This window comes from Sorex araneus, chromosome 2 (genome assembly GCF_027595985.1).
Source record: "Sorex araneus isolate mSorAra2 chromosome 2, mSorAra2.pri, whole genome shotgun sequence".
Lineage (NCBI taxonomy): Eukaryota > Metazoa > Chordata > Mammalia > Eulipotyphla > Soricidae > Sorex > Sorex araneus.
Window position 1 is genome coordinate 216,293,140 of NC_073303.1, and position 17,458 is coordinate 216,310,597.

Below are 17,458 nucleotides of genomic sequence, written 5' to 3' on the forward strand. Positions count from 1 at the left end.
TTCCATTAGTGTAACTTATTTGTGGTAGTGATTACTGAATTTATTATTTAGAAAGTTTTGGTGTTGCACTCTACCCCTCAAGAACTTTTTTTAATCAGGGAACTTAATATATACTGATAAGACTACAAGCAATACAGGATAAAAATATGTCTCTGTCTGGTCATCAGTGGGCTTTCACAGGTGGCCAAAATCTGTGTTCGAAGTATGTGGTTTTCAAATTGAGTTAGAGTCAGCCCTACATTTTTGTGCATGGTGAAGGGATCTTTGGGGAGAGAGAGAAGGAACAAGTTTCCACTCTTAACTATATTATTTAATAGAGTTTTGAGACAGTATACGTAGAGTAATGCTTTTTGTTTTTCCTAAATGGAACCAAAAACTACTGCTTCATTTTTTTTACCTTCAGAGTAGCTTATTGAATAACAGGGTCGTTTTCTTTGTTGTTTTCTCTGGGATCTCTGTCTAATGCCTTATAACTATGCCAAATTCCATTACTAGAGACACATATGAATACATAATAGAGAATGTAAATACATATTTTGTATGTGACAGTGAAGAAAATAGTTACTCTATCCTAGTACTTCTCAGAGAATAGAATTACTTAAATATTTAAAAAGCATTTCTTTTTATGATAATTCCATCGCACGTGTCTTCTGGTGACTGTCTTGATGGATTTCTCCCTCCCACAGAATACTACAGGGAAACCGCATTCGATCTATTACCAAAAAAGCTTTCACGGGTTTGGACGCATTAGAACATCTGTAAGTACCTCGTACCTCAAATTTAGTTATTACCCTCATGATTATCTTCTTATGTGGCATCAGAGGTCCAATACGTTGTCTTTGTTGCTATCTTCTCAGTACCACAAAATTGAGTACACCTGTTCTCTGCCCCTACCTACCTACGAGTCTCTGTGTCCATCTATAACTACATATTGTCTTTGTACTTGAGGACATGGCTGCATATCATGCTGGGGTTTGTGTTTTCTCAAGTATGCACATAGAAAGAATATACTTTACTCCTTAGAAGGAAACTGTCCAGTGACGGTCATTATTTTAAGTTAAGAAAGGCCGTGACTGTTTATTGATTCTACTGAGACGGTAAAGGGGATTTTAAGCGTAGTATTTCCACAGTCCCTCAAGCAACATTAGTATCACTGTTTTGAAAACTCTGGTTCAGATAGCCATTGCTTAATTATAAAATCTGCACCCTCTTCTTATTTTATTCATTTTTTTCCCTCTTTTGGTCAGCCCATCAGTTAACTACTTGTTAGCAAGTAATAGTTAACACCTAATAGAAACAGGACTCAAACTAAGGTTCCTGGGCTCTCTCAGTGTCTGCGTCACGTGCTCTTGTCTTCATAGTCTTGGTCTCCTCCCTCCTCAGAAACCCCAGGCATACACGCCTGCCTTTCAGGGCTCAGATTCCTCAGCCATTAGAAGAGTGAGCTAGTCTACATCTGCCAAGCCTTGTGAACACTGACCCAAGCCAACTGCTTCTAACCAGGGGCAGATGGGTTACAATTACACAGCAAAAGTAAAAACTAGTATAAAATAGGTCCCCTCTGTAAGGAATGCTGGTAGCCACATGGTTTACTGTTAGCTTGTTCAAAAGAGGGTAGTTTTAAGATGTATATTTGGTTTGTACCTTCATTTGTGCCATCTATCGAGAGCCAGTTAGTTGTGACCTGTGAACCACCTTCCCTAGGACCTATGGCCCTGCTTGCCATACCGAGAGTGCAGCAGTTCAGGTTGCGGCGGTATGATTCTGCAAAACAGAATTTGGAAGGGTGGACCAGTATTGCGAGACTTACTAAAACAAATTATTTTCAAGGGGAAACTTGCCAAAAGAGTTTGTCATCCGATCCCGTCCAGTTCTGGGAAAGTGGAATTAGTAGCTCCGTAGAGTATTAACCTCTGCTTGGGCATTTTAAACCTTGACTTTCCCAGTATCTGTCTCTGCCCGTGTTCCGTTCCTTCACTGTCTTCTGTTGTCACTTGTCTCATTCCAAATCCTTTATCGTGTATGCTAAAGAAAACAGAGTGACAGTCATGGGGAGTGTTCTTCAATTCAGACTCCTTCAAAATGAAATCAACCCTGAATGTTCTTTCATTTTAGGCAGAGTGCTCTGCCTAACGTATGTGGTTGTTGTTTTTTTTTTTTTCCTCTCCCTCTTTTGTTCCAGCAAGAACTTCTTGTCTGAATATTTCACTGTCTTTACAGTAGCAGGTTGTGCATATCAGAGTTGGCTAGTGCTTAGAAATATGAATTTAAAGTAGAAAATAATTAGAATCAAATTTTATACGCCCTTTCATGCTGAGAAAGGTAGTACTGCCATCTTTTTGGCTGCTGTGAGACATAAATGCTATGAAACGCAAGTCAGTTAATATGGTGCCCTTTGTAAAAAGTTTTTTTTTAAAATACAAGATTGTATTCTAAGAGCATAGTTTGATTTGTGTATTTACTAGTGGTTACCTGTTTGCTTAAAGAGATATAGAAATGCAGAAGAGCAGTAATCTATGTGATGTAATGCAAAGTGAGTCTTTCTCCCCATTACAGAATCTGCTTCTTATAGTTTATCCTGGTTCTACAAAGATAGGTTCTTCCAGGTTCTTCCAAAGTGACTCTTCTGACAATTTCATACCTAGAATGAGATGGGAGACCCTCGAACCAGGACCCTAAGGGGCATGAATATGGGGTTGGTGAAAGAATGTCCCCTTTAGCTAGAAGTTCAGATGTTTAGGCAAGAGAAGAGAAAGTTTATTAAGAGTACACCAATTAGAAAGATCCAATGGAGAGCTACGGAAGTGGAAAGCTCTGAGATACTTTTTTAATTATTTGGTTTGAGGACAGCTCATGAGTCTGAGGTTTCATACATTAGAAATGAAACATGAATTTCACCATTAGCCATTAGCTAAATGACGGGGTGCCCTTGTGTGGGGTTCCAGATGCCTGAGGTTTTGCCATTGTTACTTAACTTGAATAGGAAAGTGTGCCAAGGTAATTTTAGTCTTTCTTGGAATCAGCTGAAGGGCCCCAGAATCTGTAAGTTTCATCTTTGTGTAAACTGGGATCCTTTTACAAGGTCAGAACTGAGCCATGTGTGAGTTGAGCGCTTGAGCACCTCACCTAGTGTTTGGTAGCTAAGGTGGGCCTGATCTTTGCCTGGGGATGACCAGGGAAAATAGTCCCCACTGATGTACTCAATGTGGTTGATTTCAGAGACCTGAGTGACAACGCGATCATGTCCTTACAAGGCAACGCCTTTTCACAAATGAAGAAACTGCAGCAACTGTAAGCTTTTCTTTTTCTTTGAGGAGTTTCGCTTAATGCAGAGAGGGATAAACTGTGGTGGGAATTGTCTTCCCACATTCTGTGTCTATACGTAGCACCTCATATATTCTTCATGTTTCTTACTTTTATACCAGAAAGTAAAAGGAGTTGATTATGTATGTACCTTGAATAGAAATGTGGGCCAACCTTAACTTACAGGTTCTTCCAAATTGACTATACAGTTTCATACCTGCAGTGAGATGGAAGAACCTCAGACCTGGGCCCTAAGTGTGGAGTTGGTGAAAAGAGATGTTTCTTGGTGAAAAGAGATGTTTTTCTTTCATTAGAAATTCTCAACTTAAATTGATGGGACCTCGAAACTGTACAGTGTCTAATCGTAGATTTTGGTAGTACAGTATTTTTGATACGTCAGCCTATCTCCATAAGCCTGTCAAGGCAGAAACCAAAAATCATGCTATGCTACATTTTGGAGGAATTATAGAATGTCTGTTACATGGGATGTGCGTATTTGGTTTCCGCATTTAGTGCTTTGTTAATATTTACTGGAGTTTAGTTTACTTGCAGAAATCTGCATTTCATACAGAACAAATTGAATGTAATTGCTCTCCTCAGGCATTTAAATACATCAAGCCTTTTGTGTGATTGCCAACTAAAATGGCTCCCACAGTGGGTGGCAGAAAACAACTTTCAAAGTTTTGTAAATGCCAGTTGTGCCCATCCTCAGCTGCTAAAAGGAAGAAGTATTTTTGCTGTTAGCCCAGATGGCTTTGTGTGTGGTGAGTATAACTATTACCCTTCCTTTCCTTTTATTCATTTTTTTTGGGGGGCCCCCATTTGTCCCAACAATGATTTTGAATACATTTATTATTCTTTTAATAAAGATTTTGTTTATTTTTTTTTGCCACAGTAGATAAAAATGGATCTACAGTTTACTGTTTAATTTTACAGACAAGGAAGAGTTTCCTTAAAGGTCTTCCTGTTTTGGTATCAGGATGGCTTGCCTTGGTTTGGAGGAATGAGAAGAACATTTGAGCTTGGGACAGTTTGGGGGTAGTTAGAGCCCTGCTGCCTGACCTGTCCCTGACATGGGTCTCTGAGCAGAGGCAGCTCCCCTCTCCGCCTCCCGCCCACACTGCTCCAGAGACTCACAGTGGGAGCTCGCGGAGGCAACCAAGTAAACGCTGTGCAAATGTTACCCACATGTAGTAGGAAGATAAAACTAGTGATCTCAAGCGGTGATTAGTGATGACAGGCTGCAAAAAGTCTTCAACTGTCGCTGGAGAAAGCATTATAAGTACTAGAAGATTTCAATTTATTAAAGATAAAATTAAGGTCGATTGTTACAGGTCTCTTGTTAAGGTCGATAGTTACAGGGGGCTGGGGCAATAGCACAGCAGGTAGGGCATTTGCCTTGCACGCAGCTGACCCGGGTTCAATTCCTCCATCCCTTTCGGAGAGCTTGGCAAGCTACCGAGAGTATCCCGCCCGCACAGCAGAGCCTGGCAAGCTACTCATGGCATATTCTCTATGCCAAAACAGTAACAAGTCTCACAATGGAGATGTTACTGGAGCCTGCTCAAGAAAATCAATGAGCAATGGGATGACAGTGATACAGTGATATAGTGATTGTTACAGAATCCAAAAATCTGGGTCTCAGAAATTGGCATATCCATACTGTGCAAAGCTAGTCAACAGTTCGAATTGTACACTCAAGTTTTCCTTGGTATACTTTTTCTCTCTGTTGTCTTATATTGTTCCATACTATTATATTAGTTGGTAGCCTTTTTTTTAAAATAAATATGTGTATAAACTAGTCAAAAAATTGTCATCATTTGTTAAGCTATTTTCTAACCTTATTTCACATTGGCCTTTAAATTTTTATTTAAATCTGCTTTGCCTCTGAATGTTTAGTTAAGTACAAGAAATGGATATTTTTAAGACTCTAGCATTAAACAATGCCAACTATTTCTAGAAATAAAACTTCTTGTGTCATTTTTGGATCCAAATGAAGTTTTTGGCATTTGTTTTTAAAGTCTTGAGCTATTCTGTTCCCATGGCCCCAAAGCCTTAGTTCTCTAGTCCCTAGATATGAGAAACTAGTGCTTCAGCACAAAGCATTTCAAAATGTAGATATGCACTGGTACAATGGCACAGCAGCAGGGCGTTTGTTTGCCTTGCATGTGGCCGACCCGGGTTCGATTCCTCCATCCCTCTCAGAGAGCCCGATAAGCTACCTCTTGTATGCCTCCCGCATGGCAGAGCCTGGCAAGCTCCCTGTGGCATATTCCATATCCAAAAAACAGTAACAACAAGTCTCACAATGGAGACGTTACTGGTGCCCACTCTAGCAAATCGATGAGCAACGCCATGACAGTGACAGTGATAGATAGGAGCTCTCCACTACTTAAAGGTGGGTGTACAATAGCCATAAATTTTCGCTTTCTTCTGGGTGAATCTCCACATTGTTCACCAGGTAAGACTCTTAGAAGAATCACACAGAAGTAGCAGCTGTTGATTCCGACCTGCAGGGATGCCTTGGAAACTGGCCGCAGGGAATTATCAGAGCATCCCTCACACCCCACTCATAATGCACACATTCCCCCTCCACCCCCCCCCCCCCCACGTTTACGCCATCTGTGAGAAACTGAAATTCAAAAAGGTAACTTCCCAAAAAGTGAGAGAGAACTAAAAATAGCTCTTGGAGTGAAAGCGTTTCTCAGCTCTAATTATAACGTAGCTCCGACAGTGTAGCAGGGCGGCCTGAGTGATCGTCCGCTCAAAGCCAGGCTGAAGCCAGTGTCCTACAGTGAGTTTTGGAGAATGACTTTTTCTTTCACTACAGGGTTTCCCCTCACCCTCTTGCGCTGATTAAAATCTTCCCTTTAAACGGTTTCTACTTTTCAGTCGATGGGGTATTACTGTCTGTAGTGATATCATTTTGGGGGGGGGGGGTTCATTTCTTAATTTTGCCCCTCCTCCATGGTAGAGAACGGGGGAAATTGCAGCTCCTGATAAAGGCGCTTCAAGAATCATAGGCCCGGAAATTTCTTGTTTCTTGCTGCTTTTTTTAAATTTAATTTATTGATTTTTAAGTTTTTGTTTGTTTCAACGATGCTCAGGGCCACTTCTGTGGTGCTCAGGAGACCATATGGGGATTTGAACCGGGGTCATTCACATGCAAGGAAAGCACTGAACCCCTGTCCTATCTCTCTGGCCTCCAGACGTCTTTTATTTTTCTTTCTTATTGCAAAAGAGTACCGGGAATGTGGTATAAGAAACTGCAGTTCCAAATAAATTATCTTCTCTCAATAATAATTGATCAATGGGTCTCAGCCTCTGTTTGAAAGGAGCGAATGACCTTATAAACCTTCTTGCAGGGTTTCATTTCAACACCGGGACCGCCGGTCCATCTCTGTAACACACACAGAGGGTGAAACCGAAGCCACTGTTTGTTTTGAGTTTCATGGTGTTCAAGTCTGGGTAGCATTTGGCCTCTCCAGCTTCACAATGGTTTTGTTTCCTCCTCTCTTATTTTGAACAGATGATTTTCCTAAACCTCAGATCACGGTGCAGCCAGAAACACAGTCGGCGATCAAAGGCTCCAATTTGAGCTTTATCTGCTCGGCTGCCAGCAGCAGTGATTCCCCCATGACTTTTGCTTGGAAGAAAGACAATGAGCTCCTGCACGATGCCGAGATGGAAAATTATGCCCACCTCCGGGCCCAAGGTGGCGAGGTGATGGAGTATACCACCATCCTTCGGCTGCGCAACGTGGAATTTACCAGTGAAGGGAAATACCAATGTGTCATCTCCAATCACTTTGGTTCATCCTACTCTGTCAAAGCCAAGCTCACAGTAAATAGTATGTGATCTGACTTTTCCTTTCGCATTTAAAAGCCACAGATATATACAGACAGGGCAAGGTTTTATCTTTTTAACTCTATCTTCTGCGCTCCTCATTCCTTATCTAAGCCTTCCTTTCCCTATTTCTCAGTCCACACCATCAGGATTCTTCTCTGCACCCGCTGGGCAGGCAGTTGGGTCGAAGATGCTGTGTTTAGCTCGGTGGGTAGTACAGACTGAAGCAGGTAGTTTTGCTTTTAGGAGTCACAGTGTACTCATCTGATAGGAGAAGTTACACCGCATACTGCGTGAAAGCACACAGCCCTGGGGGCTGTAGCAATAGCACAGCGGGTAGGGCGTTTGCCTTGCACTTGGCCAACCCAGGTTCGATTCCCAGCATCCCATATGGTACTGTAAGCACCACTAGGAGTAATTCCTGAGTGCATGAACCAGGAATAACCCCTGTGCATCGCCAGGTGTGACCCAAAAAGAACAAAAAAAACATTGCCTTTATCTCAGATCTGGGTTTGAATCTGACCACTCTAGCTTATAGCTCTGTGACTCTCCTCAAGTTACTTAAGCTTCTGTTTCCAGTATCTACCTTTTAGGGGTAGGGTAATCACAAAATAAAATATTTTGTGAAAAAAAAACTTACAAATTTCTGGAATACAGAAGTGCTCAGCATATGCAATGAATTTTAACTGCTATTAATGGAAGTTTATCAATATTTGCAGGTTTATGGCTGTATGGTCAGGTTCTTGCCACTTGTCTGCTTAATCATTTCTTTCTCCCATGGGAAGAGATTTGGCTGTAACCAATTGATGCATTCATTTAACAAATGACTGCCAAGGCCTGACAGAATTGTGTTGAGTTTAAAAGTATAAGACAAAGATCTGTTTCACATCATAGTCTGTTATAACTAGGAGAGACTTTTAACAAAAAACATAGATGAAGTGAGTGGTCAGGCTACAATGAGGTTTATTGATTTGCCCAATATCCGGTAATTACTGAGAAAACTAAAGAGTAAGCTGAAAATAGCACAAGACCATTCGTCTGAGAATCAGGTTGCATGTGTTTCATCCTGATTCCTTTTTTTTTTTTTGCGGGGTGGGGGGGTACCTGTGTAACCTTGAGGAAGTCTTTTAATCTTTCTATTTGAACTTGAGTTTCTTTATTTCGTAGGTAAAAATAATTCCTGCCTTTGCTTATGTCAGAGATTGGTAGCCCTGTAAAAATGAACCAAAAGAATGAAAGTGACTCTCCAAAATTTCATAGCACTTACGCATGGTTGTTTTTTGTCTGTTTGTTTGTTCGTTTTCCCACTTTCAGTGCTTCCTTCATTCACCAAGACACCGATGGATCTCACCATTCGTGCTGGGGCCATGGCTCGGTTGGAGTGCGCTGCCCTGGGCCACCCAGCCCCACAGATAGCCTGGCAGAAGGACGGGGGCACAGACTTCCCTGCCGCCAGGGAGAGACGCATGCATGTCATGCCAGAGGACGACGTGTTCTTTATTGTGGACGTGAAGATCGAGGATATCGGCGTGTATAGCTGCACGGCCCAGAACAGTGCCGGCAGCATTTCTGCAAATGCAACGCTGACTGTTCTAGGTGGGTCGGCATTTCCAGATCATGTGACCCAGATGAGCCTTAAGCATAGTGGTGTGGGGGCTGGAGCGATAACACAGCAAGGGAGGGCATTTGCCATGCACACAGCCAACCCAGGTTCGATTCCCAGCATCCCATAGGGTCCCCTGAGCACCACCAGGGGTAATTCCTGAGTGCAGAGCCAGGAGTGACCCAAAAAGCTAAAAAAAAAAAAAAACAACCAAAAAAACCGTAGTTTTCCCAAAGACCCCGAGTGCTAGAAGTAAGTGGTTCAGGTAAGAGCTGATTCAGAGGGCAGAGCCCTCGCCTGAAATGCTCAGGTGACCTCTTTGAGCTTTGAACTCGGGGACACATTGCGTTTTCAGAGTTAGGGTCTGCTGAGATGATTCTGTGCCCTCTAGAGGAAGAGAAGGTTGTGATGCCTTCACCATTCACAAGCACCAGCTTTAATGCTTCCACTCTCTGCAGGATCACCATCTTCTTACAAAGCATATCATGCCAGCCGTGTGCATATGCGTGTTTGCATGTGTGCCTCTGCATGTGTACGCATCTCAGGGGTTCGGTTTCAGGTCTGGGCTTCTGCAGAGCATGTGTTCCTGACCTGACCACTGAACCGTCCCTTCAGCCTACTAGAGATCATGTTTTATCAAGTATTTTGAGAGACACATGTGTGTTCATCACATGTGCCTTGGGCACTCCACATAATAAAAGTGACTTTCAGCCTATAGGTCTGCATGTTAAAAACTATAAGGTTTCCTTCTAAGCATTGAATCATGTTGATTTGATTTTTTCTTATCCATCACCACACTCTTAGGCTTAAAGTTATTTTTTGTGCCATCTCTTTTTAATTTTTTCCAGAAAATAGTTTAAATATCTTGCTTTGCTGGGGGGCATTCCTCTTCCATCATTCCTCGGCCTTGTCAAGACTGAGGGAGGTCGAATTAAAACAAAAAGCTGGAAATACAATCCTTAACTTGTGTGTGAGCCAGATCACAAAATAAAATCCCAACAGGCGCACACGTGTCCAGACTCTTAAGAGAAGCGTGTGAAGGTGTGGGAGAATAAAGCTTGGGCTTTGGGTTTGGATAACCTCACGTGCCCCATCTCACGATGTGCCAAACCTGACTTCTCGTCCCTTCAGAAACACCGTCATTCCTGCGGCCCCTGTTAGACCGGACGGTCACCAAGGGAGAAACCGCCGTCCTGCAGTGCATCGCCGGCGGCAGCCCTCCGCCACGGCTGAACTGGACCAAGGATGACAGCCCGTTGGCGGTAACGGAGAGGCACTTTTTTGCAGCCGGCAACCAGCTGCTGATCATTGTGGACGCGGACGTCAGCGATGCCGGCAAATACACGTGCGAAATGTCCAATACTCTGGGCACCGAGAGAGGCAACGTGCGCCTCAGTGTGATCCCCACGCCCACCTGCGACTCCCCGCAGATGACGGCCTCCTCGTTCAGTGACGACGGCTGGGCCACCGTGGGCGTCGTGATCATCGCGGTGGTGTGCTGTGTGGTGGGCACGTCGCTCGTGTGGGTGGTCATCATCTACCACACGAGGCGGAGGAACGAGGACTGCAGCATCACCAACACAGGTGGGCAGATAGAGGGTTGGCATAGGTGTGTGTGTGTGTGTGTGTGTGTGTGTGTGTGTGTGGTTCCTAGGTGTGCAAATAGAAGGCTGGTGAAGGCTGTTGTGTGTGTGTGTGTGGTTCCTAGGTGTGCAAATAGAAGGCTGGTGAAGGCTGTTGTGTGTGTGTGTGTGTGTGTGTGGTTTCCAGGTGTGCAAATAGAAGGCTGGCGAAGGCTGTGTTGTATGTGTGTGTGTATGTGTGTGTGTTTCCCAGGTGTGCAAATAGAGGGCTGGCAAAGACTGTGTGTGAGGGGAGGGCAGGGGGTTCCCAGGTGTGCAAATAGAGGGCTGGTAAAGGCTATGTGTGTGTATGCGTGTGTGTGTGGTCCCCAGGTGTGCAAATAGAAGGCTGGCAAAGTCTGTGTGTGTGTGGGGGGGGGGGTTCCCAGGTATGCAAATAGAGGGATGGCATAGGCCACTGTGTGTGGTGTGTGTGTGTGTGTGTGTGTGTGTGTGTGTGTGTCCCCAGGGTAACTTTTCTCCTCGCATGTGTGACTGGTAGTCTGAGGCCATGTCAGCAGGGTGACTCATTTGCTTCAAGTTGCAGAAATAAGACCAGTGAAAAATAACACCCCACCCCATAAAAGAGCTGTTTAAAGATGAAGTTTGGGTTGGTCTTCTTGGGGGAGTTGTTTGTTTTGGGGCCACACCCAGCTGTTCTCAGTGATTACTCCTGGCTCTGCCCTCAGGAATCACCCCAGGCGCTGCTTGGGAGACTGACTCTATGGGATGGTGAGGCTCGAACCCAGCTCGGCTGCGTGCAAGGCGAATGCCCCACACTCTGCCCTGTTGCTCCACCCCCTGGCTTTTTTTTTTTCTTTCATGTTGCTTCAGAATAGCCTATCAATTGTCAGATTGTTTGAATCAGAGTAAAACCACAGTGATGGCTTTGGATATGTTTAAGAACAACTCTTTGGCTCTTTGGGGATGAGATTCATTCTCTGCAGTAGTTTTGTATTTTGTTGACTGTGTGAACATACGTGTACACACCTGCAAGCTCACAGCCACTCTGGCCTCTTAGGAGACTCCTAGTTACCAATGGGAGCGGGGCCACCTCCTGATGAACAGGTACACACACCTATTTCTGAAGACAATTTAGCCAGGAATGTGGCAGAAATGCGAAGTGCTTAGATCCTGCCCCATGAAAATTCTTAAGGTTTGAATTGAGGGTTTTGATGTTTGGAGAGAGGCATCCAAGAGGCACTAAAGCAGAAAATAAGAAAATGACATTTCCCAGAGCAGCAGCACCCTGACTGCCTCACCTGCACCGTCAGGATGCCTCTGTGCAGTAGCTCTGTTTGGTTTGTTCGGGAACGAGCGTGCAGAGTTCCTCAGGGCAGCCCGTGGGGCAGTGACAAATCACTCTTGCTTAATAAAACGCTGCTATTTGCTTACAGATGAGACCAACTTGCCAGCAGATATCCCGAGCTATTTGTCATCTCAGGGGACGTTAGCTGACAGACAGGATGGGTATGTGTCCTCAGAGAGTGGAAGCCACCATCAGTTTGTCACTTCCTCAGGAGGTGGATTCTTCTTACCACAACATGACAGTAATGGTAAGTATTCACAATGGTATAGACTTAGTTCTTTTCAGCTCTTATTCATATGGAAAGCTCGGATGTATTTATTTTCCTTCGAATGTGATACTCTGAACATGTTTAGAACCTGACCCCAAGATCACTTACAAAACTATGAAATTAAATGATTCCATGCCCTCCTAAATACTAGAAAAAAATCTATGAAACAAAGAGAGAGAGGTTAAAGGAAAGTGTAATTTTTACAGGCACTGTAACTCTGTAAATGTTCTTTGACACACCACCCAAATGAGACCACATACTCCGGGAGCATGAGTTCAAGACCATTTTGTATCCTTAAGATAATAGACCATTTTTCTATTAGCTGGTTGTGAAAACTAAACAAGGTGACAATGAAAAGCTTCATGGTGCTTGGCACAGGATACAGACTCAAGAAAAGGGAGCTGTTGATGTTGCTCTCAAATATATTATCTTCCCACAAGCATTTTTTGACTGTCTGCTTTGTGACTGACTCTGTTCTGGAGCGCGAAGAATACTTACTTTCTTGTTGAGACCAGAAATGAAACAAATAGGTACAGAACTTTCGGCATTGCAGTGACGTAGAAAAGACTATCTTAGCATAAGAGGGGAGCAGTCTTGTTCATCCGACCTGGTTGCAAGAACGCAGAGGCCCAAATGTGCTAAAATTTAGCAGGACTCACTGAGAAGACATTTACAGAAGCCTAAAGCAGAACTGAGGCATCGTGATACCTGAGTAAGCGGGATGCTAAGGCTGGGATTCATGAGCTCAGAGGACAGCTGAGAAGCCCCCAGCATTACTGAGTCCAGCTCTGCAAGGCTGCTCCTCTCCGTGGCTGTGTCCACCACTTGTCTCTGCACCCCCCAGATTCCGACGTATGAGTCTCAGCAGGGCGTCTCTAAGTCTCTAAGCTTCAGGATATCTCTTGTCTTCATCACTGTGTCCACAGCTGGCCTCTCCCTTCTGGGTTATTTTGTTTAAGTAGTAGTATTATGGTAGGATTTTTCTTTCTGGCTGAGCTCACCGTCTCAGCCTGGTATTACGTGGTCCCGGTTCTGGACGGAGGGAAGCAGTCGGTACAGATGGTATCAGGTGATTTGAACCGTAACTGCTTTGGCTGCAGGACTCACATGCTGGTCAGACTTGGGGCTGGTGACAAGAGTTACGTGTAGCGGTTAATCAAATACTCCTTTAGTCAGATGTCACAAGTTTATTTAGTTGCTGATCCAGAGATCTTGGTAATTTTTTTTTTAACCCGGCTAAACATTTCCGTAGTTTTTTTTGAAATAAATTTTCTCTACGTGCTCTTCTAAAACTTGCATTTATAAATGTAGAGAATGCCGAAAGTGGAGGGAATGTGGGATGTTACATTGACCCAGATATTTGCTTTAAAGGAACATGCCATGTTGACAACAGTAGTGAAGCGGAGGTGGAAGCTACCACGGATCCATTCCTGTACCCCTACTTGGGACCCTCGGGCCCCGTGTATCTGAAGGGGAACGTCTATGGCTCGGACCCTTTTGAAGCCTACCATACAGGTAAATCGTTTCCCTGTCTCAACATCTGTTCTGGCTCCTGGAGTGGCAACTAGACATGTTAACTCTTTTTCCTTCTGACATTGTCCCGAAATGTTAAAGGCTGCAGTTCTGACCCAAGGACAGCTTTAATGGATCACTACGAACCCAGTTACATAAAGAAAAAGGAGTGCTATCCCTGCCTTCATCCCGCAGAAGAGACTGGCGAACAGAGCATTGGTGAGCTAGGATGGCCCTCCCATGTCAGGAAACTGATCAGCGCTACGTACTCTCAAACTGAAGGACCCGGAATGAAAACGTTGTGTCTAAACAAGTCCTCTTCAGATTTTAGTCCAAGTCCGGAATTAGCGTCAGTTACTCTGAGTAACTCTTTTATGGGTAAGTTTATTGTTGGATATTTGGACTTATCATATTCCAAGTTGCATATAGAAGGGCAATGAGAGTTTTGAAAGCAAAATTGGTGAAAAGAATTTCTTTTTTTTTTTTAATGAAACGATCATGACCTATTAGTATACATGCTTCTAAAAGCAAAGTCAGATGTGGGGGAATTTTACTTGATTATGTATTTAATCCATCACTAAGCCTCGGGAGCTTTCTGGGTAACACTGTGGGTGGCATCATCCAGAGACAAGAATTTGGAGAGGCTGAGGGGTTCAGTTTGTCAGCCATGTGGAAAAAGTGGTTTTGGGCTCTAGCAGCCTTTGGGGTGGAGTCGGGAGCACTGCATGATTGTGGTTTGGGATGTCTGGTGGTTTGACTCGAAGTCAAAGAATATAGATGCCTTTTCACCTGGCTCATCCGCTCAGCTGACTCGCCTTGGTCAGAGGAGGTCTGGGGAGCCTTCAGCCCCATGCCAGTGGTGGACACCGGCTGGCCCACAGACTCAGTCTGCAGATGGTGACAAAGGGCTGAAAAGAACTGAGGTTATCCTTTCACTAAATGGAGAGAGACAAAGTAGAGCCACGGCTTGGCCTTTACTTATAAAAAATAAATCAATAAGCTTAAGCTCTTTAACAGATTTTTGCCCTGCTTTTAAGAAATTCTGTTTTTTTTTTTTTATCGCAACACAACAAAACAAATTGTACTGCTCTTTTACAAAAGAAAATACCTTTCATGTGACTGAGGCAAGAATTGGAGTCAGTTGAGTGTTCTGAAACTAAAGAAGAAGGGGCTAGGCCTGAGATTTGCATCATGAAAAAGGAACATCTGTATATGTTGCATTAAATTCATCACTGGCAGTTGATGATTTTGAAAGACACTGAGAGGAATTTTGTAAATTTAGACACCAGGAACTTGTAGGGTATGACTTAAGCACCCGTCCTGGTGAACTGTGGACTCTTGCTTACTAAAGTTTGAATTTGAGAACACTTGTATTGTGGATCTTCATTGCTTATTGTTCTATAGATCATGAATAGTGAGAAAGAATGGACGCACTTATTAAGGGGATTAAGTCAACCAAGTGATTAGTCAATAAGAGTCACATAGACCCTTGACTTAATTCTGTAAGTGCTCATCATAAAACCATATCCATGGTTGTCAGTTGAGTACCATAAAGTGCACTTGTAGAAAATAAGTCGCAGGTGTTCTGGGGGTAAGATACTAAGTCCCCTGAAATGTCTTTGGCTCATTCACATGCTAGTCCAGTGCTCACAGCGTCTCTTTCTTTCAGGAACATTTGGAAAGCCCCTGAGGAGACCGCACCTGGATGCCTTTTCAAGCTTGGGCCAGCCGTCGGAGTGTCAGCCTAAAACCTTTTCCATGAAAGCTCACTCTTCCCCAGACTTGGACTCTGAATCAGAGGAAGAGAGGAGAGAAAGGACAGAATTTCAGCAAGAAAATCACACACGTGCCTATAAACAGACCTTAGAAAATCACAGGACTCCAAATTTTCAGTCTTATGACTTGGACACATAGACTGAATGGAACCAAGGAAAAGTTCTAACGTACTACCTCAAGTGGACTTTTATTTAAAAGAGAACCCTATGCTTTAAAATGGAATTATGAATTTCAAAAGGAATAAAAAACTTTATTTATATAAATGGACTGAAATTACAAAAGGTTATAAAATTTTTATACTGGGATTAACTTTCATATAAGAATACCTTTTAAAACTATTTTATAACTTGTGTGTTTCATGAAAAGAGGTATCTTATGTAAATTAATGATATAAATCCATGAATATTTTATGTATTTTTATAATGCCAGATTTCTTTTCATTGAAAATGAGTACTAAAGCATTTTAAATAATAATATCTGTGTTGTATTTTTTCTGAAGAGATTTTTTTTCATTTTCTTATGCACATTTAATAAAATGTGTCATTATGATATTAAGCACCATCTATACAATAATAAGTTTTATTCTTTCCAGTACATTACAAGCTTTATTTTATATTATCTCATTATGACTTAGATTGATGAAAATCATATTTAGCACATTAAAATTGAGTCAAGAAAGGCCATTTCATCTACCTCCCAAAGTTAGTGTACTACAGGTTCAAATCAGATTAGTAGATGTGAAAGCACATTGTAAATGAAAAGGAGCTACAGAGCTGTGAAATACCTTAAATGTACCTAACATTTAACTCTAACTCTACAAACAAAAGGAGATTTGTTTTAATAGTCATCTGGTGTAATACAGTACAACCACCATTGCTTAAAATCACTGTTCTAGCCATGTTTCCTTAATTACCATAATGCCTTATGTGGTCTAATGCCGTATGCTTTTCCAAATAGTTTCACATTCACCATCCTTTTAATTATAACAAGAAAGCAGTTTATTGAACATTTTTATAGTCACAATGGCTGTAGCAGAGGTGAATTTTCATCTACTATTCCATGTTATATATAATGTGATGCTAATAAAAGTGTTTGCTGTTCTTAGCGATTTTCTTGTGGATGAACAGTTACAGAAAAAGAATTATTCTCCAATATTCTTTAAGTATTAAAATATTGTCATATTTTGGTCATCATAGCTCTTTTTATTAAAAACTATCAGATCTGTTAAAACACAGTACTGTTTAAAATACTTGTTCTGAACAGTAGATGAAAACATCATTATATACCTCTCACATTAGACCCCACCCCCAAAGGCAAAGACCATCATTTGCAAAATTAAATGACATAAATTGAAGTACTTCAATAAAACAAAGTTATTAAGCTTAGGTAGTGAAACTGGATTTTTTTTCTATAGTAAGTCTTGGTTGTGTGATTTAAAAAAGAAATCTTTTACCGAAGATAGATTGGCACAAAAGGAGTTAATGTGACACATTAAGCTTTAAAATCTACTAATTATGGAAGGTGTGAGTTTATGCCATTGTCAGTTCTTTGAACTAAATTAAAAACGGCTCATAGAAAAGCAGATTCTTCCAACAGGGTATTTTTGGAAGTGAAATTTTCTTGCTTAGTGAGTGTAAAGCTTTGTTGTTTGTGAGCCAGAAGCCTGGAACCCAGATTGCAGTAATATTTTCCTCCTTTAATTTACACACCAGAGTCCAAGACAGGAAGTTGATCCTTCATTAGACCAAGACCACCAGTGACTAAGTGCTGAGAAGTGATTTCGTATGCTTTGGCTTTATCAAATTGCCAGATTTTCAAAATCATATTGTTAATTTGTCTTCATTATTGCCAGATGTGATGCAAACACTGATAGGGGCCTATTCAATGATTACAAACTTCTTTTAAAGGATTTCATTTTTCCAGACTTAAGCACGAAGGTTTAAATCATTAAGTCCTAAAATTCACAAATGAGATTTGGTCTACATAAATATAATTTTCCCTTTACTCAGTTTATGTGCTGAAAATCATGGTTTACATATAATCAAATGTCTGGAAAAGATGGAGTCAATTTCTCTGACATTTGCAAAAAAAAAAATAGAATTTTGAGACTCCATATTGAATTTAGATGAATTGAGTAGGTACTAAAACATCCTAAGTAACAAGGTAAAGGAAGTGTAGAAAAATGTCAGATTTCTGAGATTATTCATGAGGAATTATTT

The 17,458-nt window shown here is 42.1% G+C and overlaps 1 protein-coding gene across 1 annotated transcript in view; it reads left to right on the forward strand.

Annotated features, from left to right (window-relative positions):
- Nucleotides 1-15,794, forward strand: part of LRIG3 (leucine rich repeats and immunoglobulin like domains 3) — a 47,888-nt gene extending 32,094 nt beyond the window's left edge. The window contains exons 10-19 of the mRNA XM_004601958.2: nt 687-758; nt 3,220-3,291; nt 3,904-4,067; nt 6,833-7,153; nt 8,464-8,745; nt 9,884-10,336; nt 11,772-11,930; nt 13,323-13,466; nt 13,566-13,841; nt 15,133-15,794. Coding sequence (XP_004602015.2) covers nt 687-758; nt 3,220-3,291; nt 3,904-4,067; nt 6,833-7,153; nt 8,464-8,745; nt 9,884-10,336; nt 11,772-11,930; nt 13,323-13,466; nt 13,566-13,841; nt 15,133-15,377 — 2,188 coding nt within the window. The 3' untranslated portion in view covers nt 15,378-15,794. The remainder of the gene's footprint in view (nt 1-686; nt 759-3,219; nt 3,292-3,903; nt 4,068-6,832; nt 7,154-8,463; nt 8,746-9,883; nt 10,337-11,771; nt 11,931-13,322; nt 13,467-13,565; nt 13,842-15,132) is intronic.
- The last annotated feature ends 1,664 nt before the right edge of the window (nt 15,795-17,458 follow it).